At 40.7% G+C, this 27,247-nt stretch overlaps 1 protein-coding gene across 13 annotated transcripts in view; it reads left to right on the forward strand.

The window, feature by feature from the left end:
- Positions 1-24,041, forward strand: part of USP54 (ubiquitin specific peptidase 54) — a 107,483-nt gene extending 83,442 nt beyond the window's left edge. For 5 of the 13 annotated variants that reach the window (XM_074874659.1, XM_074874657.1, XM_074874658.1 and 2 more), the window contains 12 exons: positions 3,426-3,557; positions 3,840-4,217; positions 5,688-5,922; positions 6,758-6,897; positions 8,021-8,194; positions 11,213-11,332; positions 12,476-12,668; positions 14,985-16,441; positions 18,766-18,884; positions 20,005-20,145; positions 21,673-21,859; positions 22,598-24,041. In XM_074874659.1, coding sequence (XP_074730760.1) covers positions 3,426-3,557; positions 3,840-4,217; positions 5,688-5,922; positions 6,758-6,897; positions 8,021-8,194; positions 11,213-11,332; positions 12,476-12,668; positions 14,985-16,441; positions 18,766-18,884; positions 20,005-20,145; positions 21,673-21,859; positions 22,598-23,256 — 3,935 coding nt within the window. In that variant the 3' untranslated portion in view covers positions 23,257-24,041. Of the gene's footprint in view, positions 1-3,425; positions 3,558-3,839; positions 4,218-5,687; positions 5,923-6,757; positions 6,898-8,020; positions 8,195-11,068; positions 11,157-11,212; positions 11,333-12,475; positions 12,669-14,984; positions 16,442-18,765; positions 18,885-20,004; positions 20,146-21,672; positions 21,860-22,597 lie in introns of those variants that run through there. The other 8 variants (XM_074874660.1, XM_074874661.1, XM_074874663.1 and 5 more) reach the window with 8 other exon arrangements.
- The last annotated feature ends 3,206 nt before the right edge of the window (positions 24,042-27,247 follow it).

A 27,247-nucleotide genomic window follows, 5' to 3' on the forward strand; every position in this document is an offset into this window, starting at 1 on the left:
CAGTGACCGTAGTCAGCCTAGGTCTGCATGCAGTAACTTCTAACATCACTTTAAAAAAAAGTAGTGCGTGAGTTTAAGTCCAGATTTCTTGAGCATCAAAAATATGATCTGCGAAGTCTGTTTGAAAAGTTACTTTACTGTGCCTTAAGTAGACTTTCTAAGAAGATATGAGTTGAATCAGTAACTGTTTGTTGCACCAGAGTGTCAACGCTATCATACCACCTTGTCCTTTTAGTTGCAAAATAGTAGCTCTCTTACATTGTGACAATATATGCGTATTTGGTTCACTTGAAACAATCTATGGTACAAATATTTTTCACATCAAAATCTGGAAAAAATGTTTCAAGTTGGTTTTCTTTAGTACTCTTTGATTCCTCATTAGAGGTTCAGGTAACTGTAATATATGGTTTTAGATAGCCTGACAGTACTTTTAATGTTTTAGCAAATACATAACACTGTAGGTTCCAGTCATAGTCTTAGGTAGAGTGTGAGAAAGAATGGGAAGTTGGAGCAGAATTTCAGTGATGAGGAAACAAAATTTATGTTGATCTTCAGAGTATGAAGAAGGTAAAATTGAAAATGCTAGTGGAATATCATTTATATAGCCTGCAAAAGTGGCACGGAGTTTACTGGATTAGGTTCCTCCCTGCAAAACTTGCCATGCAGAAGTCAGCAGAAGAGGGAGGGTAGGGGGATGGTTGCAAACATGTAAGCATGAAGTTCAGCATGTAACCTTTTGTTCTGTCATTTTTAGTGACTTTGTCCTTTTTTTTTTTCTTTCTTCTCCTACTGATTCTATCCTATGTTACTCCCTTCAGCTTAGCCTGTCTTTCCACCTAAATTCAGTTGTCCTCATCTTCCCTGATTCAGCCTTAGCTATAGTCAGTTTGTCCCCTTAGCTAGCCACCTGTCTGGGCATTTCACCTTTTTTTTTTCCCCTACCCAAAACCTTTCCAAAAAAGTCAGTCTGCCAACTCATACAACTGCTCAGTCATCAAATGCTGATCCGTGGGGCTATAAAGAAGCCATCCACATTGACCTGTCAACTGAATCGTTCTGGGCAAGAGCAGGATTCTTCATTTAATGGCTATTTACCCACTACTCCAGCCCAGAAAATTATGGACCTTATCCCACATCGTCCTCCGGGGAAGGACCACCATTGGGTCATATGACCTCAGGCACCTGGGTACTTCAGAATGGGGGCATGAAGAGTGGCTGCATAAGCCCTCTCTTGCTCCTACCAACCTGTGCTGCTGAAAAACATGTGCGTATTCTGGCTGCCCTATTCATACAACTGCGATTTCAGTGGGAGGGAGTAGGGGGCGTTCTGTCTTACCTTGTTTGATTTCATTCTCTTCTCTAACATATTCCTAGATGCGCACACAACCCCCACAAAAACAAACTTTTCCTTTGAATGTCACTGTTTGCTTATGAAGCCATCCCACCTCTGGAGGATGAGGTATTTAAGTGATGCATTCAGCAAGGGATACCTTTTAATCATGTGATTGGGCACTCAGGCAGAAATCCTGGCTTGTTATTTTAGTGAATTAAAAAAAATTAACATAAAAGGGTTAGCTAATATTCTTGGGATTGTAATTTCTATTTTTATGCATTGTGTTGGATTTAGTCTTTGTTCCAGAGGGTCCAAGTAAAGACAACAAAGCCTGTGTCTTGCAAGCTTTTGAATCTTGGCATATCCTCCATGGCTATTAAATGTCCAGTGACAATAGGACAACATTTGCAGTTTATGAAGGGAGAAGAAAATATTTATGCAAAGCTAGCAGCCTTCATTCTACAAGGCTAAGTTGGGCTCTAATTAGTCTATGCAGACCTGAAGCTAGCTCCAGTAGAACTAAATATCTTTAGTTTCTGTCACAGTACTTGAAGGATGCTAACCAAGCACTTCCTATCAGGTTGAAAGACTTCTGGGGTGAAAAATACTTAACTAGAGACGTTGTACACTCTGAAGTGAAACATAAGCCTCTTCTATCTTGAGGGGAGCTACTACAAGGTATGAGACAATACTGTTCTTTCAGTCCCTGAAAGATGTGTGACAGTCCATGCTGTGAAGGAAAAAACAAACTCTTCTAAAGCACTGACTCATGCTCAGTCACCTAAATGCCGCACATCTTCTATCTTCACTGCCAACATTTCTCTTTTATTTCCTTAACTTCTCTTTTATATAATCTGCTCATTTCTAAAGAATGTGGCTACAAAATCACTCTCCACTTTGCAAATTAATAGAAATGTGAATCTTGGTTAGTTTGCTTTTTATTGTTTGGATTCCTTCCCGCTTATTTACTGTAGTATCTTTGCAGCAATTGTAGTTGAAGTGTATTTTTTTTCAACTGTTGAAGGTACAATTTTATGTGTAAAATCTACTTTAAAGGTTGTTGATTTCTAGAGAAGAGGGAAGGCTGAAAACAGCCAGCTATGTAGTCTGGGGGCTGTTAATCCACTATTGGGTAGTAGGGATTTTCCTTTCCTATCATCCTATGCAAAGTGAAAGTTAGTGATAGAAAGGCTAGAGAAAAGTCTTTGTAGCTTATTCATAAATTCCCTTCTTATCCTGCATCTCTGCTTGGGACTACTCACGTGAGTAAAGCCATGTGTGTGTTTGTGCTTGCAGGTTTAGGACTGTGAATGTGTGAGAACCATAAAATTAAGAAAAGGCAATACAGAAAACTTATGATGTCAGATACTCTTAATTCACTTTTGATGTGAGGAAATGGGGAATAAATTATGTGCAAGAGAAAGTATTAGCACTCAGACACATGAGCTGTGGTAAGGGAACATTGTCGTGTGTCAGCTGATCCGTGTTGATGGTTTGTGTGTATGCTCTTAGCTTGTGGCAGATGTGAATTAGCTGGCTTAGAGCTTGAAAGCCAACTGGGGCTTCTTCGCTGTAGACTAAGCTAACTCAGGTTACTTAGTATTTGCTACAGGTGAAGAGAGTGCCGATGGGTAGTTAGTGCAGAACAGCTGATGATGTGCAGTAATTTATTATTACATGGTAACTTGTTTGTGTGTTTGAGTCTTCAACAGAGTAATGTCAATCAAGCTGTCCTCAGGAGTTTCATGTTCGTGTCTGTTAAAACTGAAAAAGTATTCAGACAGCAAGAAAGTGGTGTCCTTAGACTATTAGAAGACAAGGCAGAGTCAACTTTTTCCTCTCCCTGTGGATGAGCTCTCATTAACCAGAGTCCTTGGAGGGGCTGTATTGTTCTTTTATGACCTTATGGAACACCTTCCCCTCCCTAAGACAAAACCAAAAACTTTTGGATACAAAAACTTACCCAAACCTGCCAGTTAGCATTGGAGCATCTGCAGCTCATAAGGAGCAGGAGAGCCCAGCTGCTCTTAGCAAACAGAACACTTGGTCCCAAGGCTCTTGTCATCTCTACTGTGTTCTTCTGTCCTTCCAGGGCACCTGACTGACAGTGAGTGCAATCAGAGGCATGTTTCCAAAAAGAGCTCGCTGGCAGACCGCAAGAGGAGTTCTAGCCGCTCTCGGCGAAAAGGAGATGAGGCTCAGTCATCAGGATACCATAGTGAAGGCAAGAGATGTTACTTTATTTCAAATACCAGTATCTCTACATGTTTTTAAGATCCTCAGTGTGTACATGCATTTCCCTCATTGATTCTTACATCTGTGTCTGTGTTATGTCCTGTCTTCTTTTTTTTGGTTTGGGAAGTGTTGGTTGGGTTTTTCTTTTTATTTTGTTGGGGTTTTTCTGATTTTGTTTTTTACTTTTCAAAGTCTGCATGAAGATGCAAGTGGGACTGCTAGTTTAATCCGAAGTTATTTTTGTGGCTTTTGCTGTCTCTGTAAACTGCAGGAGAAACCTTGAAGGAGAAACAAGCCCCGAGAACTGCCCCCAAACCATCCAGCAGCACCAGCAGGCTGAGGGAATTTAAAGAGACAGTGAGCAATATGATCCACAGCAGACCACAGCAGATTTCTCAGACCATCCAGAATTCCCCTCGTGGAGGGAGTAGTGTGGATCAGGCAGAAACACGACCCTCAAAAAGCCTGTCTGCACACTCTCGAGACTGGGAAGTGGAGAGTATCAGTGAGTCTAAATCCAGCTCATCTAGCAGGTACCGGCCAACCTGGAGACCCAAAAGGGAGTCTCTGAATATAGACAGCATCTTCAGTAAAGACAAGAGGAAACATTGTGGCTACACTCAGCTTAGCCCCTTCTCTGAAGAAGCAGGTAAGAATTCGAGAAGAAAGATTTATTTTGAAATGTGTGGAATTTATAGTACTCCACTATCCAGTTTTGTTTTAAGTAGGAAAGTGAAATTTTGAACACGGTATTTAGGTCAATGTCGAGTTGTGTACTTGAAGGCTAGTTTCTGTGTGGGTATTCATGTTGCATGTATGATACTTTGTTTGCTTTCTGTGTGCTAAATTTCACATGTAAGGAAATAATAAGGGAAGCATTACTGTCTGTGCTGCTTAAATGGACACAGGGCTAAACTGCTAAGTATCTCAAAGTTCATCCCTTGGAATAGCCTTTTGTACTGGTCTACTTTTTTCTCTGGCTCATCATGGTGTTTTTGCATGATGGCTCAGACTATGGTGCAGCGAGTATCTTATCCTCACAAGAACTCAGCATTGATACATAAGAGCCTGGCAGCCAGTGATGATTTATCTGGGACCATTTTACACCATAGCAGCTGTCCAACCTGTACATAGAGACTTTGTCCTCAGCTCTGCTGTTTTTGAAGGTAACAAAATCTGTTGTGAAACAACTTTGGGTAACTTCTGTTGCCCCTGCCCCAGCCTCCCACTTGCCTTTCTCTGGTCTGCAAATGAATATAACAGGTCATTTGCTTCCTGTCAAGAGGAGGGTACTCCTGAAGATGTAAAGGCTGTGGAAAGCAGATGTTTACTAGTTCCTGGGTTTTATGCTGTTATGCTACTGGAGCTGCTGCACTTCCATCTTAGAGTGCTTGAAGAACAGTGTGTGGATGAGAAGGACAAGGCTTGTGTGACTGACAGGAGAGTTGTGGTTAGTGAGGGTGCTGTTCCAGAAATCTGGGGGCCTGGAGAGAGGGAGGGACAGATGATTGACTAGGAGCAGCTAAAGGTTGAAAGCCATTGGGCAGCATAAAGAAATATATATATAGGGAAGGTGAAGGGAGAAGAGAACACAGCTCCAGGGAAGGAAGCAAGGGAAGCAAACAAGAGGCAAGTTGTGAAATCAGTAAGGAAGAATTAAAAAAAGTTTTCCTGTCCTCTGTGAACTAATGTTATGTAAACCTCATCAAATTGTAAATGGCGAAATAAACAATGCAGGAAGTGCAGCGCAAAGTATGATAACAAATATAAACTGGAAATGCAGTTGGGTATACTGTAAAATGATCTTGTACAAATACAAATTCTTATGGGGATGAAGGGATTTTCTTTCCAGACTTGATTGTTACCTGGAGGGGAATATGGTAAGTTACGCTAAAGGGGAGAGACTAAAAAATAAATTTATTGAATAGATTATTGCTTATTATTACTAGGAATGCTGTAAAAGTATTGGGTTTTTTCTGCTTAATATTGCTAGTTTTACACTAAATTAAAGGCAGCACTTCTGATTTAAGCATGGTTGAGAAGCTAACAGAAGTATAGATGATTTGCTGGTTTTGAATCTTGGATCTTCTACCAAGCTATATTTTTTTTCTCTTGACAGGTAAAGAGTTGATTGAGAATGAGGTGAAGGAACATGCTGTTCAAGAAACAAGATCAAGCCAGTCAAATGTCAGATACAAGCGTGGTGTGCTAGGCCGGGGCACCCAGCATCATATGGTGGATCAACATCCTCATCTAATACAGAGGATGGAGTCTGGCTATGAAAGCAGTGAACGCAACAGCAACAGCCCAGTTAGTCTGGACATGCCCTTGTCTGAAAGCTCAAGTACCCACAGGTAGATTTCAACAAACTCCGTTTTTGAAGTGATTGAGGTCTTGATTTCTTTTTCGTAGTTACATAATGGTGTAGAACTTTTTTTTTTTTAAAGTGTAAAATGGCACTCCTAGCTTGGGGCAGGGGAGAAATAGAAGGGAAATAAGAATCTGAGTGAGTTTGGTTCCTTTTCTTGTCAGTATATTGATAGCTTACTGCTTATGAGAAGGAAAAGAAATGGGGTTCAGATGAATGAGAAATGTTGACTAAAATGATGCATCTGAAATAGTTATACCCTTCATCTATGACTTAAAAACTCAACTAAAATATCAACCTTTGTGCTTGAACAGCTCAGACCTTTTTGTTTCAGTGAAACCATTGCTTAATAGCAGCCTTGTACAAAATGAGAAATCAATAGTCTTGTAAAGAAATCTTTGACATTTTCAGTCTGAAAGGTTCATTGAAGTCTTGCAAGACACTTGCAGTATTTACATGCAAAAATAAATAGGCAGTACAGTGTGTTTCTCTCCTTGACTTAGGAAGCTCTAGGCAATCATGGACTGAGACTGTTTATGGCCAGAATAGTAGATTTTCAGCTGTGAGAATCTGTTGAGAACAGCTATCAGACCACAGTTTTAATATACATTGCATACTCTTATGGAGATGAATAGAATTATTGTCCTCTCCCTTGTTAATTTTCTCTTTCTCTGTTTCTCTCAAGATTTTCTTATGGTAGGCTTTTTTAAAATTAAATTAAAATGCAAGTAAATACTTATGTGATGATTAAAAAAAGGTAGGTATCATTTCTCCTGGAGAGATTTGTAAAATGGTAAGCTATAATTACTTTTTTCTTGAAGGGATGTTCATATGAAGCGAGCAGGTGGATTGGTTCCTGCCTGGCGTAACATCCCAAAATCTCACAGTAGCAGCATCTTGGAAGTGGAGTCTACTTCATCAATTGGGAGTTGGGCAAATAGCCCACACACCATGGGAAATGGTAAGATACACTTCCTTGATAGCAGTTTTTTTGCAAGGTAATTGTTTTGGAGTTGTTCTTTACTTTCTGGATGTTTATCTTCACAGTGAAACTGTGAGGAAAGGGAAAGGAAACATTTGAGGAACATAGTTTTATAAGATATAACTTAGAAGATTTACCAAAGGGGGTTGCAAAAAGCTTTGTTGGAATATTCCTTTGATCATGTTGTTCTGGCATATTTTCTGAGCATTGACTTAACTGATAAACTAAAGCTATTTTTCCTACTCTTTGCTATAACTCAGTATTCTGCCATCAGTAGAAAATACCTTTCCAAGCATAACTCATAATAACTTAGTAGGATTGATGAGTCCTAAAAACAAGCAAATAATGTTATACAAAATTCAAAATTGTCAGATATGAGAATTGATATTTACAAGATGTTTGGGCTAAGACTGAGCTTTTCTATGGATATGCATTCTGATTATGTGTCATTCTGAGCAAATATTCTGGAGAATGTCTGGGGAAGGGAAAAGGGAGGAGGGGAGACATTTCTTGAATACAGGTCATAGTTGAAGTGAGAATGATGACTGATTTCTGCTGTGTTGACTAGGATATTGATATGCTTTATTTTCCTCCCATTTTCATCTGCTTATGCAGTTGGATGAAAAGCACCTCAGTTGAAATCCATTTTACTTACCAAAGCTAATGATCTGGCTAATTTGACATAGCATTATTTACAAATTATAAACACAGTAAGAAGCCTCAGGATTTCAGAATCATTTTAGGATTATCTCTTCCAATAATTCTCCCTGTTCTGTTTGCTGTTTCTTGGGTCAGTGCATCCAGGGGTGGGCTGTGCTGCAGGGGAGCTTGAAGCAATACTGCAGCATTTCTGCCAGTCACTGACACAGAGAAGGCAGTTGGAAACTGAATGGCTTGGGCAGGGTTTTAAAAGTAAAATTTAACAAAGCAGAATTTGTGATCTGAAATTCTGTGGTCTTTGCTCAGTCTATTATTTTCTAATGTTAATTGTATTCTCCATTAAGATTTCTTTGTCTTTTAAGGAATACTTTAAGAGAATTTACTATCAAAAAAGGGGTGGTTTTGTTGGTTTATTTTGTTGGGTTTTTTTTTTTTTTGGAAGGTGGGGAGATGTTTGTCCCTTTAAAGAGTGAACTGGATGAATTGCAAGAGGAGGTGGCAAGGAGAGCGCATGAACAAGAACTACGCAGAAAAAGAGAAAAGGAAATGGAGGCAGCAATGGGCTTTAATCCCCGTCCCAGCAGGTTCATGGATCTAGATGAACTGCAGAATCAGGGTAACTTTTTGAATGCAGTATATTTTGCAAGACTGCAGTGCTGAAGTTTTTTGAACCTTTGCACTTAATTTCCTACTGTATGTGTCTGTCTTTCTCTCCCCCTCCATTACAATTTTGTACCTTCAGTTAGTGAAAGACCATTAATTTCAAACCTATAGGATGAGAAAAAAACCTGTGTTTGGTATTTTGACCAAATTCCTTCTTAAATGACACAACAAAGTAATGCAGAGGTGTTTTAATATATTTGCACCTTTCCATTTTTTAGGTATTATGCACCATTAGTAGTATTGATACATAGATTTAGCTATAAGGCTTCAACCAACATCTTGGAATGAGCACGGTTGTTTGTACCTTTCACACGCCTCAGGTCCACTTGCAACATAGCTTGTTCATTTAGGCCATTGTTTTGTTTCTGATTATTTCTGGTAGCATCACTGCCTTAAGCAGTTCTGCTTGTTCCTGCCCTTGTACTTTCCACTCTTTCTTCCTGCCCAACTGTGCAGCCACAGCATAGGCATGAGAACAAGTACTGTGGCAGGCTTAAGCTGGATCTAATTGAAAATCTGAGGAGAGTTTTTCTAAGGAAAAAGAGTTGAAAAAAAAATTAAAAAGCAAAATACTAAGTTTGATTGTCTTTTCCATGACTCCTCATGTTTCTGTCAGGGGATAGCAGCAGAAGAGGTTTAATTGGAAGGATGGAGCTGCAGCAGAGAGAATCTGGTGACAGGATTCACATGTAATACCTTTTGTTTTAGCCCTAAATCTCCATCAGTCAGTAAGGGGAATCAGAGAAGGTGGGATGAAGTGCACTGACCCAGCTGAGAGTGAAGCCTGAAGCCTAGTAGAGCATTTAACTGGGGGGTTGTTGGTGGGTCAGCAGAGCCAAGGAAGGCGTAGTGAACACCTAGGCTCTGCTCCCACAAATGCATGCACGACTGGGGCAAACCCACTGTGACCTCCTGTTTTGCCAGACCTCCTGGTGTCCCCATCCTGCTTGCTCAAACCTCTTGTAGGCAAGAGTTGAGGTGCTGGTTTGCTGCTACAGGACAGAGAGGAAAGAGAGTGTCACTCCATGGCAATGCAAGCTCTGGGCACAATACAGCCAGTGCCCTGCAGCCTACAGCCATGCCAACTGCTCAGTAGCCAGAAAGTCATTGTCAGTGGCAGCTGAAAAATACAATCTCTGTGAGAATGTCTGACTGTGGGAATGTTTTTATAATTTTTGCTGACCGTCAGTGAGCCATTTAGTTATCCTTTACAGTCCTGCTGTGACCTGCCAGTAACCAGGTGAAAAATTCCAATGTACCAGAGCAGAAGGAAATCTTTTTTTATTAGCATTAGTGTTTACTTTTGGTCACATAAATGCTAATGATGTGAAAATAGACAAGTAAATCTCTGTTGTTGAGCATGAAGTTGTCTCCTCTTTTCTTGCCTGAAAGAAAATAGCGTATTCTCCAAGACGTTACCCTTCTTTGATCTCTTGTTGTATTAGTTGGTAGAAGCAAAAATTGCTTAGCTTTTCCTTGTTAAAAAGAAAGTAAACTAGAATAATCTTAATCAAAAAAGACTTTAGTAGAATGTTTAAGGAGTTTACAGGCATTGACTTGAGATCTGGAAAAGTTTTTGTTTATTCCTCTTAAGTCTTTCCCCACCCCAGTCAGAGATGTAATAGCTTAACATTAACAGACTGCTTGACTGCCTGGAAGGCTTGCTTGTACGCAGAACTCCAGAACACTTGTGACTCATTTTCCCCTCAAGTAAACTGCTAAATTCATGCAAAGAAAGCTAACTTTAGTATACTGGCCTTGATTACAAGCCTCAGTAGCCTTGATTTCGAAACTGAATGTGCTGCTTGATTAACTCGCTACTCTAACAACTCTCACTTCTCTCTGCAGTACTTGCTTTTCATGTGAGTTCTTCAGGGTTTATGGTATAACAAATGTGTTTGCATCTGTGCACGAGGGTGTTGGAGAGCAGGCCAGGCCATAGCATGTGTTATGCAAGCTGAGAAAACATAATTTATTGTTGACTGATAAAGATACTCATGTTCTCTACCACAGTGACAGAGACATTCCATTAAAAAAACCCACCCCTAAACAAATCAAAAAGTCAAGTTTTAGTTTCTCTTTTCCCCTGCCTTATTTGAATATGTATATCTGGGTGCATAACTTGCACAATGCCTGATAGGTGACACCGGATTGTTTGGCATTTCCTCCTCGAAGAACTGAATGTTCTGATGTCAGGACACAGTGGCATCATCATTCTCTTTTGTGTCCAAGGATGACTTATCCTTCTCTTCTCCAACACTGTTTTCTAAATAGTTGCAAAAATAATTTTTTGTAATTGCTCCTTTCTTCTCAGCTTCTTAAACCTGTATTTTTCCTTCTAAAGCTGCAAGACCACTGGGTTTTCATATTTCGTATGTCTCTTTCAGCAGTTGAACACGTTTGTGGAAGTATTTCATGCAGGCATTTATGCTCGCACTCAAGTCTGAGTTCTGTTCCCCAGACATCTCAGTTGTTTCAGTTTGTCTCCATTTTGTATGGAAGTAATTGTCTATCTGAAGAGACAGATGATTTTTGGCAGGGGACTTAATGTACAAGGAAAGCCCTGACCTGCTATATTTCTTACATACTGATATATTTTGGTTTAGATTTAATTTAGATTAATTTTTACTTGACACAAGTCATCTGAACTGACTGTGATTTGTCTATACCATCTTTTGTACTGATTTAGACTGTTGAAAATAATATAATAAGCCAGTACAATTTTCTCAAGTAAACAAAATTTGAGGGGGGAAAAAATCTGGTTTCACATTGTTTTACTGTGTGGATGTCAAGCCTATCAGGGTGCTCAAGTTGTACTTCTGCTTAGGGAAGGTTAGGTGGTGCTGTCTGGGATATGTGCAGCCTCTGCGAGACTCCATATGTGGAAGAATTTGGCAGTCACGAATGGAATGAGGGTAAGTGAGGGTTCTGCAATGAATGAAACCAAAATGAAGGGTGCTGCCCATTGCAGGGAGGAGTGATGGCTTTGAGAAGTCGATGCAGGAGGCAGACTCAATCTTTGAAGAGTCGCTGAATCAGGAGCAGAAGGGGGATTGTGCTGCAGCTTTGGCGCTCTGTAACGAAGCTATATGTAAGTAATTCTAACCGCCTGAGCTATTGCGCTTTTGACAGTTTACTAATAACATAGAAGAAAGTCTGAAACATTAAATCATGTTAAATGGTTAGGTAGTAATATGGGGATCCAGCTGGTCCTTAGGAACGTGCAGGGAGACAGAATCTTTCCTTTTTACAAGCATTCCCTTTTGGGGGTTCTAGTCCTATTCCTCTTCATCTCTGTGTTTTTCATGTTTTCATCTGTTTTTTGTTGTTCTCTCCAGCACTATGGCAGTAACAGCACTGGGGTGCTGATGTGCCCTTTTTGGTGCTAAATGGTGCATTTCAGCAAGCACCTAGTAGGTAACTCCCCCTGCCACTTGGTACTCAATTAACAATTTGTCCCCATCCTCAGGCCAAATTACAAAGGGCATTAAGCTCCCCTGTTTCTCATAGAGGGTATCATAGGAAGAAAATGGTAGCTCACTCTTGAGTCCTTTGGATTAACACAAATGAGCTATGCTGAAGAAAAAAGCATTAGGACATTGAAGTGCTTAAATGCATTGTGACCTTTGAGAATGTGTGCTATGTGATTTCATTTTATTTTCAGTCTTTTTCCATTATGACTGGCTGGCTGTTTCACCCCATGCTCCCCTCTGTATAGAATGGCTGCAGACAGAGTGGGTAGCTCCTGTGCATTTGCATTTAGAAATTGGCTCTTATGGACTGCAGAATAAGGGGCGCAGCATACAGCTGTTATGATAGCTCTATTAGCTTTCATTCCAGCAAGGTATTTGCTGAATCTCAAATCCAAGCTGGGTATTCCTGCACTTAAAGGGAGTCCCAGATATGGACGATACAGGAGAAGGGTAGGTGACAGAATGAAGCATCAGTGTGGTAGGGTTGGAAAGAGCCTGTGTGAAGGGGATGAAAAGTTGGGCTAAAACATGGATAATTTTTTTTGTACTTTATTTTAGTTTAGTTTCAATTAATGTGTTTGGACACCTGGCTAAGCTTAATGTGCATTAATGGAAACAATAGCATCCTCGTGAACTCTTTTGTGGCAGTATTTGCATGGTCCATGTTTTATGTTCTTGCTGCATCTTTTTTCTTTTTTTTCTTTTTCAATTTTATTCCTTTTTTCTGTTTGTTTTCTGCTATGTTTTCTTTTGCATTTTAGCTAAACTAAGACTTGCCATGCATGATGCCAGCGCTAGCACTCACAGCAGAGCCCTAGTCGATAAGAAGCTGCAAATCAGTATCCGAAAAGCCCGGAGTCTCCAGGATCGCATGCAGCACCAACAGCCATCGCAGCCGCTGCCGCCGCCAACCTGCCACCCACCACAGGGCGGCACCATGGCCCAGTCTACAAGGTAGTCCAAGTATATCACCTAGACCCAGATCTGAGCTGCGTCTATGAGCAGTGCAGTCTGGAAAGAAATAGGAAACTATGTATATGCCCCTGGATAGTCCAAATCCTACAGTGTTACTTCTTATTCCTTTCTTCTTTAGGTTAAATCCTACTATAAGATCGTCAGCTACCCCTTTCTCCCCCCCCCCCCCCCCCCCCCCCCCAGTCTTCACAGAACAGTTCAATGTGCAGGTGTTCAAAATGTGATCTGTGACAGAATTGTAGCAGTCAGTGCCTGGCAGCATCAATGTTTCAGGCACCAAGGGAAAGAATACAATAGGCAATAACCTGGGTTAGAAGGGGGGCTATGTTAGGATGAAGTGTGCAACTGTTTATAATCAGGAGCTGTTTCAGGACTCAGTAAAAATCTTCCTATAATTGCTTTTATGTTGGGAACTGCAACCAGTGTGTGTTAGTGTTCTGTAGTTTGAGAAGTGTCAAGTACACTGATCTTTTCTAGTCCACTTCTCTAGTGGTGCACTGGTACAACTCTTGGATCCAGATCCTGATTCTGTCACCTTGACTACTTTCCCTGATGCTCTATCATTCTTCATTTTCTTTCTGTGCTTCCCAGCATCCTGTAGCCTGACTTAGCAGCCTCTTCAGTGTCTCTTCATGATTCTTTCTTCCATACTGACTTTAACTATAGCATAATTAACTCTCTGCTGTAACCGATCCTTTCTTCCTACCCTCTTCAGCATGCAGCTTATTCCTTCTTTCTTCCCATGCCATTCCCTCCTAGCACTAGACCATCCCTATCCAATTTCTAGGCTGTTTCTTGAACTGTTACTTTTCTTACCTCTCCCCTTTCTTACATGTTGTATTATCAGAAGTTTAGATGAAATCTCAGATGGGAATCCTTTTTCTTTTCTTTTTTTTGAAATGCCACATACAGCTATGTACTGAAACTCAGTTAATTTGCACACCTGCCAGGCTATAGTTCATAATGTTCTTTTCTTTTCCTGCAGTAGCTGAATTATATGTAATGAGGGCTGATCTTTTTGTCAATCAGGGATCCATTATATCCTCTTTTACAGGAGAAATGCAGAGCCCCAATTATGCATTTTGGCAGATTCTAAGAAAATGAAAGAAAGGAACTTTCTAAACTAATTTTGTTAATGCTGAACTTGCTTACTGCTGCTCTGTGAAAAGAACATTACTTTTGCAAAAAGTTATATCCAACCAAATGTTAATATTCATATTGTAGAATGGTTTGGGTTGGAAGGGACCTTAAAGATCATCTAGTTCCAACCCCCCTGCCATGGCCAGGGACACCTTCCACTAGAAGCCAATGAAAAGAATCTTTTCGTAGCCAGAGTTCTGTACTCTTGATATAAATAACATTGGAGGCAGTGCAGAGTTTGCAATTACTCACAGACAAGGTAATTCTGCTACACGTATCAAGTAGGTCTTCATGATAGCTTTCATTGTATGCATCTCAAGAAGGAAACAAAGCAATGATGTTACAGTTTCCTTAAGTTCTCTGTTGGAGCTGTTTGTAGCCTGTCATTTTCTCACAGGCACAGGGACTTGGTACTGGTTTTTGTGCCTGCATATTAGAATGCTAACTAATGCAGAAAAATGCCAAGGGCATGTATGACCCAAGGATATAATTGTCTTGCATTGGTACATAAAAGAACGCAAATTACTTTTAGAAGTATATGTAGAATACAGATTATTACAAAATAATAGTTATATATTTAGCTTGAATTTTATTTAATGTGTTGGATAAATATCTCAAAGATCAGAATACAGAGATGATATGAGGGGAATTTCAACATGTTCCTTCCATTTGTCAAGTCATTCTTCATGAAGTTGCCTGGAGAGAGGGGACCTTATGGAAATATTGTCAGTTCATGTTCAGATCATGAACATGTCCAAAGTATTTTCAAAAACATCTCACGTGTTAATGTTGGAAACAGTTGTTTTGTTTTATATAAATACTATTTTTACTATTCTAACAGTTATCCCTACCCATGCACTCAGTCTGCTGGTTAAAGTGCCTAGGGTGCTGTACAAGAGTACATAGAGCCTAACTGTAGCAAAATACTCTTAAAAATATGAAATGGATTCAGTAGATCAGTTATACTAGGAAATCAGGGTTAGAAGCAAAGGGCTAACATGTATGTATCTACTGAATTAATACAAAGTCTTCATCAGAATACAGTTAGCAAAGAAAAGTATGTTGAGGTATATATCACCTAGTGCAAGTTCTGTACCCTAGGGATAAACGTAAGCAATGACTACTGCTAATCATTTACCCTTCTGTGTGTTTTAGTGAACAGACTGGCCCGCTCCAAGTACTGCTGAGCCAGGAGGTACCACTGGAACCCAACAAAGAAGTGGAATTTGGGTCCAGTTCTTTCTTCCACCCACCTGCTTCCTGCCATGAATTGCACTCATCATTATATCCAGAGTCTTCCTCCTTGCCCCCTTCTGAAAGCAATCCATCCAACAGGATCTCTCCAAACTTCCAGTCTGCTTCTGCTGATTTTCATGACCAAGTTCCTTCTTTTCCCTATAGGCAAGGGTTGGCAGAGAGGTCTGCAAGAACTGAGAATGATGCCCACCATAGTGTGGATTTTGCTGACTCCACAGCCGCAGGGCCAAAAGACTATAGGGAATGCTGCAGTAGCAGCAAGTTAGAAGAGGTTCATAACATAACGCCTATTCTCACACCTCAGTACAAATCCAAGGCTAACACAGTAAACTCTGGGTCTTTGCCTACACTGTTTCCCTGTCCACATCCACCACAAGCAGCATCTCCTGAAAAGGACAGCCAGCACAGTCCTTGTTCCAAACTTGCAAGCTCTCCTGTGCGGCCCAGCATTGATCATTTAGGGGCCTATCATGCAATGACCCCTGCAACTTCATCCCCTCCACGGCAGTACTCCTTGGATCCTTTGCAGAAAACAAATAAGTACTCCAGAGCAAACAGCCATGAGATTTTATTACCCTCACAGGACGAATATGGCACAGCAGAAGGTTGCAAATCTGAGGCTTTTAGTACAAAGGGACATGTTCGCTCCTTGGCAGAGCAGTTTCAGAAAATGCATGCAGCCTCCCAGAGAAAAGGTACTCATGAAAAAGGCTGGATTGCTGCAGTGTGTCAGGATGAGAAGTCTCCAAAGTTAACACAAAAATCTTTCATCAACCCTTCATCCTCTGGTTACAGACAGCTAATCAATCAAAATCAAGAGAACAAAAACCAGTCTTCTGAAAAATTACACGCAACTGTGGATATTAGGGACGGGGTAGTTTCTTTGGAGGGTTTTAGTGCCCAACATGTTGCTTCTAAGAGTATTTCTTCTCACAGTGAAGAGCTGTGTAGAAGAGGTGGACAGAATATAGCAGACCCTGCACCCTACATGGAAAGGCACTGTCATGATGGAGGAATGAAGCAGGTGGATGATGGAGCTACTAGTAGCATGGTTGCCTCTATGCCTGTGGACCGTTGGGTGGATAATGTTACTAGGTATTACAGTTCTCAGAAGGCTAATAAGAATACTGAATGGCTTCCTGTACCTGGGAGGAGTCCACCGCTTTCTGATCAGAGAGCAGTTGGAGATGACTTGAGCAGGATCCCAGTACATCTGCATCCACAGTGGAATCAAGACACAGAACAGGAGCTCTCAGAACTGGAATCCCTCTATCAGACTAGTCTGCAGGCATCTCAGGCCACTAGGCCTTTCTTGGGAAGACAGGACAGTGCTAGGTATCCATTTGACCAATCAGGTAAGAATGACGCAGCTGTTTTTCTTGGTTGACCTGCCTGTGTACTCCAATATAGGTGAAGGTATGTTTTCCAGTCGATTTAGTTAAATGGGCATGAATTTGTGCACAGATGCAGAAAGATTCAGGTTGTGGACTCTGAAAACATTCTAACTATATAGGTAGAGAAGCAGTGTGATAGCACTGCCTGGGGAGGCTGCAGAGTAGCTGTTGGTCTTGGCAAACAGAGCGCAACATCCGTTAAGAGTAACATAGAAATAATTGATCCCGTTTTCAAGTAGGGAGCTAGTTGCTTAGGTCAGGCTGCTGAATTTTGCTGTTTGCAAGTCCTACATCACCTCTGGAATTTATTAAGCTGTTTCTGTGCCTGAAGTTAATGTTCTCCACGTTTGTGAATTTTAACTGATTGTATTGTATTTGAGAATTCAGTCTGTACCTGGTTGAGGGGATAACTTTTAAAAGTGTTTCCAGATCTATGAGAGGAACTTGTGTTTTGCTACGGACTACCTGCTTTAAGTTGTGGAAAATACTTGTGAAAGCAGCACTGAGTACACAATCTGCACTTAGATCCTTGAGACCTTGTGGCTTAGTTGGTGCTGAAAGAAAACAGATTCTGTTGCTGTTGGTGAGAACATCCAGCTGTTGCTGGAGACATTCAATCAGAATCTGATGACAGCAGTCCAGTTCCACTTAAGCTGATCTGCCTGAGACAGGGCAACCTTGATTCTCTGCTTAGCAGAGTAAGTTTCTTTATAATCCATGTCGTAGCATTAGAGCTACAAATTTTCTGGTTAAATACAAAGCAGCCTGAAACTTGATGGGTACCAAAGTGATGTATATATATGTGATATATATTGCAGTACATACACAAAGGTTTTCCCCTGCCCTGCACCTGTGGAGGTGGAGCCTCTATTGTTCCTGAGAAATCAAGCCTGGCTGTGACCAGAGTGAATGCTGCAGTAAACTCTTGAACAGGTTTTTATTCACAGCTTGAGTTTTCTATGAAACTCTCTTGTCTTGCAGTCCACTGGCAGACCAGGTGACATATCCAGAGGTGGCTATTTACCATTTGTTGTCCTGTTGATTTTCTTTCAGAGTTAGGCAAGGTCTGACTTCACAACCTTGCAGATACTCTCTTGCATGGGCTTGAATCAGAAGGTCTTATGTGTTCCTACTTAGCTTACTGATTTTTGGAAGCTCTTTCTGGAAATCTAACAGGATAAAGCCCTGTTGCTTTAGTGTTAGTTGGAGCTTCAGAGTTCTCTCATCAATTGCCCTGTTTCTTATGCTGACGCTTTTCTTGCCTGTTTTCCCACTGCATATATGAGGGATATGATATTCTTCTAAAGTGAAGTTTGGGTTTGAGATCTTTACTTCTGGTTTGCTGTGGCTTTCAGATGTCTCTTCCTAAGTTCTGCAAATGCTGTATAAAAACAAAAAGTTTGAACCAGCACATCTACTGTGTTGAACTGGATGAGAATCACCTGCATGGGTCTAGGACAGCTCTTTCTCACTTTTAACTTGGATTACCTATTCATTTGCAAAGGCTGGTTTAAGCTTTCTGTCCCATATCAACTGGTTTTGTCAGACCTTTGCATTCAGAATAATGGTGAAAATTCCCCTGTTTCATTACTGGAGCTTTACAACAGAGATTAAAACCAAGACCCGATCCTCCAAATGCCACTTCAGTGAAGAAAATGCGTTGTTACCAGCATGTCACTTTTCTTCCTTTATAGACAGATTCCCTGTGGCTGTTTTTATTAGGCCACTGATCTGCCTGTCTGTTCCTTGAGAAATTTTAGGATTATAACTGGTTGGTGGGGATGGCACTGAAGTGCAGTAACTGTAGCAATCCTAGTTAAAAGTAACACTTTAAACTATTTAACCAGCACAAGAAATGGCTGATGAACTGTAGCATTGGGTGGGAACAAGCAGGTGAATGTGTGGGGAACTTGAAGCTGTTGAGTCTTGTTTATCCTAAGTAACTTCAGTTAACTTCCTCCTGGTAGCTGATTTTCTGTCCCTTTAGGCTTCCTAAACTCTCACCTCTGTACCAGACAAGTGCTGCTGTACATTTAAATAGTTCAATAAATTGCTCCCCAGAAGCCCGCAAAAGGGATAGTGAAGCATGTGTGAGTATCCCAATAGACTTTCTCCTGTTGAAATATTGGGAGTTAGCTTATATATTGATGCTCAAAGGATCTCTGATGCCTGCTCATTCTGTGTATAGTCTGTCTGTCTTTGCAGGAGTCAGATCAAAGATAGTCAGAAATGCACCATAATGTGCAATCAAGCACTGAATTTAACCATAGTGTTTTCCTTCTCAGTCTCTGCGAACCTGAATATGAGGAAGCTGCATGCTACAGCTGGCATGGGTCTCTCGAAAACCCCAACAGCAGAGATAGAGCGCAGTCTGTGTGGAGCCACTGTCTCTTCTGTCTCCAAGGTGACATGTTGTTACTTAAGATATGCTAGAGGGGGAAGGGCTTGGCCTGTGCAAGTGAAAGAATTTAAAATGGGAGAAGTGGAATATATTATGAAAAAGGTACTGGGGTCATCAATAATAATGTTAGAGGGAATTCTAAGTGCAGTCTAGCTCAGGGTTAATTAGCTCAAAAATGAGTGACTCATGCTACATGCAGCTTGCATGCAATCAAATTATCTAAATTCTGGCTTTGAGGAACATATCCCTGAAAGCTTCAAGATCTAGTCTCTTTGAACATATTGACATGAATTATCTTGCACGCAACTTACTGTGATGTTACCACTTGCAAGGGCACAGACTTTTTTTTTTATACTGTGTCACTGTACTTTGAAAGTGGGGAATAATTTTGGTATTTTGCTACAGTTGGTAGTTGGTCGTCTTGAAGTGGGAGAAGATGCTTTTCCTTCTTTTTTTTTTTCCTGGAGTAAAATGTTTAAATAACTGGCAGTTACATATCAGTGCCTGTACATAAAAACATACAAGTATTTTCAAGGGGAAATGACACTTTCTATAGTACTTCAGTACTCATTAAAGGGAGCTTAAATGGCCTTGCTTATATGGAACAGAGGGAAAAAAAAGAAGGAATAAACATTTCCCTTGCTAACATAAGATTAACAAGTTTCCAGCACTCATCAAATTATCCTAGCTTTTTTTGGTTGTGAGAAGATTGTAGTACTTTATCATAGGATGGCTGTCAGTGGGAGCCATGATTATATCTACAGGGGCAGTGGTACCTGTAGCAGCAGCCAGTCCTTTAGGTAGATTCATCCCAGTAGAGGGTTTATATCCTGGCTTTAGATATTTATAAAAGAATAAATCTTACTTAGACAAATCAATCAGTGTATATTTACTAAAGAAAGAAAGACTATAAGGAATAACATTTTTAATCCCCAGATCCAAAAAGATCCATTTTCTTTAAGTTTTCAAGGTGGTACCTGAATGAAGGATTTCAAAAAAGAAAAGGTCATGGAGTTTCACTGAAGCATAGTCTGTTAGATTTATCTTGATCTCTTCCCTCTAATTATTATACAAAATTGATATTATGGAGAGCTCTTTCTGAAATGTGTGATGTTGTCTGCAGGTCATGTATACCAGAGAACATAGCAGGGAACCAGAAGAGGAGGAAATGTACAGTGCAGAGAATTTCCGTCGCATTGCTCGCAGTCTCAGTGGGACAGTCATCTCAAACAGAGAGGAGACCTTGGTCTCTTCTCACAGTTTTGTAAGTAGAATGATACACAGCTTTCCAAAGAGCCATCATCTGTGTGTAGGGTTGCTGTTTTCTCTGTCTGCGTTTAGTAGTTAAAGACAGACAGAAGACAACTGAATAATAAGCCATGATGAAAGCCTTGTCTTTGTGAACTTTTGTTCTCTTTTTGGAAGAAGAATAAGTTTTTATTTAAGCAACAAAGCCATCTTCTTCAGGAGTCATTGCAGAGTAGTACCTGCTGCAGCTGGTAAGCATGTGAGCTGATATTATTTGCCTGTACACAAAGACATCCAGTATAAACATTTTTTTCAGTTGACTCTAGAGTATTTTCAAGAAAGCTTCTAATACACCTACAATTTAGAAAAGATACCACTAACCATGTGGAAGTTTCTGCTCTCTTGTGGGTATATTCAGCAAGTAGCCTTTTTAGAGAGTAAAAGTAAGCATAAAGGGGAGATAATTCAAGACTTGGTGCATAACATGCAGCCAGTTACATACAGGAAGTAACTAAAAATAAGGAGATTAATTTTTTTTCTTTTTTTCTTTGTTATCTCTGTTAAATAGTTCCAGGTTCAAGTTAAAACTGCCAGTGAGGAAAACAGTAGCAGATTATTGGTGGTGTTTAGCAACGCAGCCAGATACAATTTGAAGGTTTGGCTTGGATTGAATTTTTCACAAACTGTGCTTAAGGTTTTATTTTAAAGCAACTGCATAATAAATGTAGAAGAGTCTCAGTTGCAAAATCAGTTATTTAGACTGATAGGTCTGATTCTGTCTTTCTGCTGTGTACCATAAGCTACGAATATGTCAACAATGAATGTTTGCTCCTCAGCATGCTTTAGTTGAGGGCTTTAATGCATACCTGGCGGTGCTGGAGAAGCAATTAAAAACCTCCAGCTATCCAAGGCACCCCTCTCTGCTGAAGGTTTTTATCCACACAACAGAAGCAGCCAATTGGATGGAGGATGGCTGTCTGTCGCCCCTGTTCAAGTTAGTCACTGGGCCCAAGCCTGTGATGGTTTGCTATCGTGCCATTCAGCCATCCCTGCTTTGGGTTCAGTACCTTCTAGTAGGGGGAAATGGTACAGCACCGGTAAATACTTCAGCTGAAACAGGTAAATCTGTTCATAGCCTGAAATCAGAGCTTTCAGTAAACCTGTGAGAACATAGGAAGGAAGGATCAGCAATACCCATCTTTATTTCATGGCTTGTGTGGCATGGCAGTTTCAGTGCCTGCCCTTGTTCTGTGGATTCAGTTTGTGAACCAAACCTCCATGAGTGGTTTGTGTTTGTTTTGGCTTTTTCTCCTTGGTGTATTTCCAGTCAAATGATCCTCCTAAGTAGCCCACCACTGCAGTAAGAGCCTTACTGGATTGATGCAGTTGTTATTTGTATTTGTTTTTCACATACAGATGCATGTTTTTGTTCTGGTGACTCATCCCTTTCCTTGGATCAACACCATCTATCTTTGATTCAGCCCAACTCTGTGTTTACTCATCATTTTATGTTCCTTTCTTCTCCTTTCCCATTTTATAAAAGGAAGCACCAAATACGAGGAAAATGCCAGTGGACATCAGCTACCGTTCTTCCAGCTCCACTTCCCTTCCTTACCCTCATGATCCTCCTGTGTTTCCCTTTGATCCCCAGCACAACCCAAACCAGGTGCAGCACCTACCCCATGATGTACTGATGCCCAGCATGGTGGGCAAGGCACGTAAACCGTCAGGTAATCACAGGACTTTTCATCCTCCTTCGTGATCAGAAATATTGCTGAAATACAACTTTTCCGATCTTGTCTTTCATAAAGATACTTCACCATCTACCTGAATTCCTCCAGAAATCTGGAAGGATGAATCGCATTCTTTCTCTTCTTTGCTGCCCTTTTGAGTTTTTTCTGTGATTCTGTGCTAAGTGGACACAACAAAAGGGAGTAATCTTTATGGAAACGCTATGATGATGTTTTATAAAATCATACTCCCATTTTTCTGAAGTATTTTGTTTAGTGTAGAAGTAGCAGTAAGACCCGCCACCTTGCTGTCATGTATGAGAGTACTTTCACAAGCTACTCATTCCAGCAAATCACGTATGCAGTTGTGCCAATAGAAATAACTAATTCCTGCATGAGAATTATTTTCCCTGTGACAGCCATCAAAACCAGTTTGATCTACCAGACTTGAAATATTTTGTTGGGCTCTTCCTTGATGACAAAAGGGCTATTAAAGAAATCTGAAGTCTGCGACAGCAGCTGTGGTAGGATAAGAAGGAAATGCAGTGAAGAAGGTGAATGCTAGAAAGGGTACGGCTAGCTTTTATTCAGAATTGCATGTCAACCAGTAACTCGATGTACTAGTGATTTTGTTTTTCTTTTGTCACCGGTTGGCCACAGCTGAAAATTCTGAGAGGATGACACAAAAAGTGTAATTATGCAAACCTTTTTTTTTTTTTTTTCCCCCTCCTCCCCCAGGAGATCAGAAGAACGTCCTCCAAAAACTTTTGGTTGTGCCTGACAGGGGTGAAGCTTTCCAAGGTGAAGACTACGCAGGTGTGGCACTGAGCTATGGGAGTCTCCCTTGTGCACCCAAAGGCACCCTCTCCCAGGGGCAAAAGCCTCTTGTTAATCCGTATTTAGGAGGTGGAGCATCAAATGTCTCTGGCCACTGGCTGAACACGAGCTACCCTGCCAGGCAAACAGCCACGTTACCAGATAAACGAACAACACTCTGGGGGAAACATGCTGGCCAGCCAGGCAAGAATTTACAGGAAGGCTTCCTCCAGCAGCCTTCACAGCATCAAACGTGTGAATCTTATGCCAGCAGATGCAGGCTACCAGCCAGCACAGACTACAGCACTTTAAGAATACCACATGAGCCTTCTTGGGATCCCGGTGCCTCTCAAGGTTGTCCTGTGCCCCCTTCTTGCGTTAAGGCCCCGGGTCCAAGGAGAGTTGATATGCCCCCAGAAGACGACTGGCGACAGAACAGCTACACCCCTCAGCCTGGCAGAAGGCGGATGCTGCCAATGCATGTGATGGATGGGACTTTTTCTTCTGCTTCGGAGGCACACAGAAACATGCTGGCTCGAGCAGCAGCAGCTACTGGCACCATGCAAAATAATGGCTGGTGAGATCCTGTCCACTCCATGTGCCCTAATAAACCACTCTGTGAACAGACTATAGCTGTTGTCAGAGGATGGATTACATGGAGACAGCAAACTCTTCCAATCGGTATCTGTGCCAGTTTTTTCTTAAAATGTAGCTATACAGTATGTGGAAACTAATTGCACTGTATTTCATTTCTGACACTACTGAACTGGTGTCTGGATGGGGAATCGTAGCTCTTCTAGTCCCAGCCTCTCCTAGCAAAAAAAATGCTATAGGAATGGTAAGCTTCAGGGGCATTGGTTTACGGGTAAGTTCAGAAGTATGCGCATGTTTTGAAGGAAGACGGCCACTAACAAAAGGACATTTTTAAGGACTCTTTTTCATGAAATGTAGCTTTGGTAAATTCTTCACGTAAAAAAACCCAACCCTTTGGTTTTCCTCTCCTTCCACTTTCCTGTTCATTCCTAGGGGAAAAAAAAACCTGACTCACCTTCCAGGTTCCAGTAAATCTGCGCTTGGCAGGCTGGCAGTTAGTAAAGCAAACCCAGTTTTCAGTGTGCTGAGATCTTGGGCAGAGATCATAGCTGTAGTAGCTGCTGAGGAAGTGGCAGGGAGACATTCATCACTAAATCAGAATTTTCCCCACTTCCTTAAGGCAAACTAACAATGCTTCAAACAGAAAAGACTGTTAATGCTGCACGCTTAATTACACCAATGTAAACACAGAGTAAGTTTAACTATTTTAGTGTCAAACATACTTGCTTTTGTAAGTATTTTTCAAATAAATCTATGAAAATAGTTCTATTTACCTGTCCGTGTATGAGCTTTCTTTGCCATTTGGCTTTACTCATCACTTGGCCTGAAACTGGGGATTTATTTTCTTATACACTAACAAACACAAGTAAATTGTTTATTCTAGTTCATTAACAAAGTTTATGTAATAAATATTTAGTTAGATTGGAGAACGTGTCTAATTTTGCCCCTGGATTTGATGTGCTTCATCACTACTCTGTGCTTAACTTTCTCCTCATAATGGACAGTAATTAACAGTGTCCTTTGAAAAGTGTTTTGAGACTTCTTTCTTGGGGGGAAAAACTATGGAATCTGTGCAAGATGGTAGTGTATGCAGACAGGACTCTTAGACAGAGAAGTCATTAGAAATGATCGGTGTAGTGAGAAGTGTCATTTTAATAAGAGTTGCACTCCTGCTCTTGCAAATGCTTTCAGGCGCGTGGTTACGGGCTCTGGCCGCGCTTACCTGGAGCGTGGGGCAGCAGCGGGCGCGGTTCTGGCGCGGGCAGCCCGCGGAAGGGCTCGGCTGCCCTCTAGTGCATGGTACGCCTTGGACCTGCTTGTCGTTTCGTGTTTTGCACCTCATTGCTCGATGGAACTTCATCGGTTTTTGCTGTTCAGTCTGAGACTGAGTCTCATCCATTTTAATAAATGTCGTTTCTCAGTTTCTTGTTTCTAAATAATTGCTATTATGTCTGTTATAATTACAGGGATTATGCCCCTACTAGCAGTGGTTACCAGAACAAAGCACTCTCTTCTTCCACCCCTCCATTCCAAAAAAGCCCTACCGACTTCTGACTTTTTCACATAATGGTTTTGCCAATTTAATAACATGACACTTTCAACAGTACTAATTTTTTCCTAGTTTGCTAAACAGTGGAGTATTATTTTACTTGATACAACTGTTTGATCAAGGTTTCCCAGCAGAAATGGAATCATTAGTCTCAGGCTGCACATGGACAGACCATAGCCAACTACTAAATTTCTAGCTGTAGAAATTACAATTTCAGGAAGTGACTGCAATGCAGAGGTGGATATTTGTAGAGAAACATTCCTGTTGCAGTTCTCTGTCTTGCTGGTAGAATGATACTGTTGAAGTAAAGGGAATCTGAGGAGAAGCAGCCCCTGTTTGTTTTCAGCTTTTTGTTACCTTCAGCAGTTGGAGAAAGTTACAGTAGCCCTAGGGTGCAAATGGGGACATGGGAAAGTGTTTGATGTTTTGCTTGATTACAGGTCTAAAAAAATTCGTGTTGTAGAGTGAGGCTTAAGTAGTCTTGAACTCAGTTATCTTAAAAAAATAATCTGCCAAAATAAAGTACAAAGTCACCTCTTCGGGAATCAATATGGGGTATGAAACATCCATGCTTGGATTGATTTTTTTTTTTCTTTTAATCCTAGCTACTTTCTCCAGATAGATGAAGAAACCTCAGTTGATGTTAAAGAACCATTTCAGCACTGTATACTGTTTTGGTTTACTGCCCTTAGAGGCTTAAAAGAAGCTATTTAATATCCTAGCTACGAGGAAGGAGGAAGTACGCTTTCATAAAGCTCTGCAGAATAATCCTGAGTTGATGCAACTCATTTTAATCATCAGCAGTATCCAGTTTTTCTTTTAAATGGAACTGTTGTTTTTATTCCATCATAGTTCTAGCTACCAGGTTTCAAAACTGTTTTGTACATGTCCTGTGTATATCACTTACTACGAAATTACTCTTCAGGCCTTTGGTTGAGTTAAAAGTTGGGACATAACCTCTGAAATATCTCCATACCAAGCAGTATGTTAGTATATCAGAATAGAAACAAACTGAAGGAGATTCAGCAATATATTTAACGTGGGAGGAAACCATGAAGCTGGAAAAATACTTTTATTTCATCTGTAGCTTGTGCCTGCAAGTCTTAGTGAGGTTAGTAAGTTAATATTTACCTTGTAATTCAACTAACTGCCAACTTGTAAGTCTCTTCGATTATATTTGTTGGCTATTTATACCCTAGAAAAATCAGTTATATATTAGTTTAATAGCTCATTAAAGTTCACTGTTGCCTATAAGAAGGGTGAGGAGGGAGCTTCCACAAGGAATTCATCAGCTATTTTGGAACAGTCTTTCTTAGAGTTTATAAAGTTTCTAAGCTTTGATGCAACATAACCAGGGCTTGCTTTGTAAAATATCTGTCATTGGCTGCAGAGTAGGTTAATGGATGGAATTAAGTGAAATGAAACCCCTACATGCTCAAATTTACATTTTAAAATAATTTAATTTCAGGTCTCCTAAAAATAAAATTCTTATTCTCTATATTTGTATGATCTCTTATTGTGTTTGTAATATGTGTTTAGACCCAGCAGTGTAAGGGGCAAAAAAGAACAATAATAAAATGAAGAGTAAGTTGGTGTTCTAGCAGTGGCAAATTTGTGTAAATGTAATCCTGTATATGGAAAAGGAACTACCTAGTGCAGTTCCTTCTCCTGAAGGCAGCAGAGTTTGTGCATGCTGTTTAGGGAAATCATGCTCAGACCCACTGAGCAGCAGATTTGTTCAAATGGAGTATGTATGTGCTGGAGTGTACAGCACTGGGGAGTTACCTGAATGCACTCTGCTTTAGAGAAGTGAGCTGTAAAAGTGCAAGGTTAAGTGCCTGGTCCTTCCTAAACAAAGGCTACTGCACCCATGTTAAAACGCAGGGAGTTTGGGAAGAGGGAAGGAACAGCCTTACTGATATTTTCCATGATTGCTAACATTGCTGAAACGGGCTTACCAGTGATGTTTGGGGTAGGATGTATGAAGTGTAGGCTGGATTCCAGGTTTTGCATCTAATGTCATTTGGTGAGAGGGCCAGGGTAGGGGTGTGGGGAGAAGGAAGGCAAAATACAAGAGTGAGGGTGGCTTGGAATAGGAAGGAACAGACAGATAGGTGAAGAAGAAAAAATGAAAGAAAACGTGTGCTTTACATTTTTTCAATGAAATGTGTCCATCTTTCCAAAGAACACGCAGTAATTGGTCAGTCTGAATTTTCTTTCCTTCTTTTAAGGGATAGATTCCTGTGCAGAGAGGGTCCTCAGTCTGCTGCTGAAGCTTTTGAGAAGGGAAGATTGACGGATGTAGAGAGTAGGCAATGTTCTTTACAGGAGTCTTTTAATAATGTTCATGCCATGGTAAATGAAACTCTGCAGAAACACATACCACTACTGTATGTATAAATAGACAGACATTGGGCGAGCAGTGTAGG

The sequence above is a fragment of the Strix uralensis genome, chromosome 7 (genome assembly GCF_047716275.1).
Source record: "Strix uralensis isolate ZFMK-TIS-50842 chromosome 7, bStrUra1, whole genome shotgun sequence".
NCBI lineage: Eukaryota > Metazoa > Chordata > Aves > Strigiformes > Strigidae > Strix > Strix uralensis.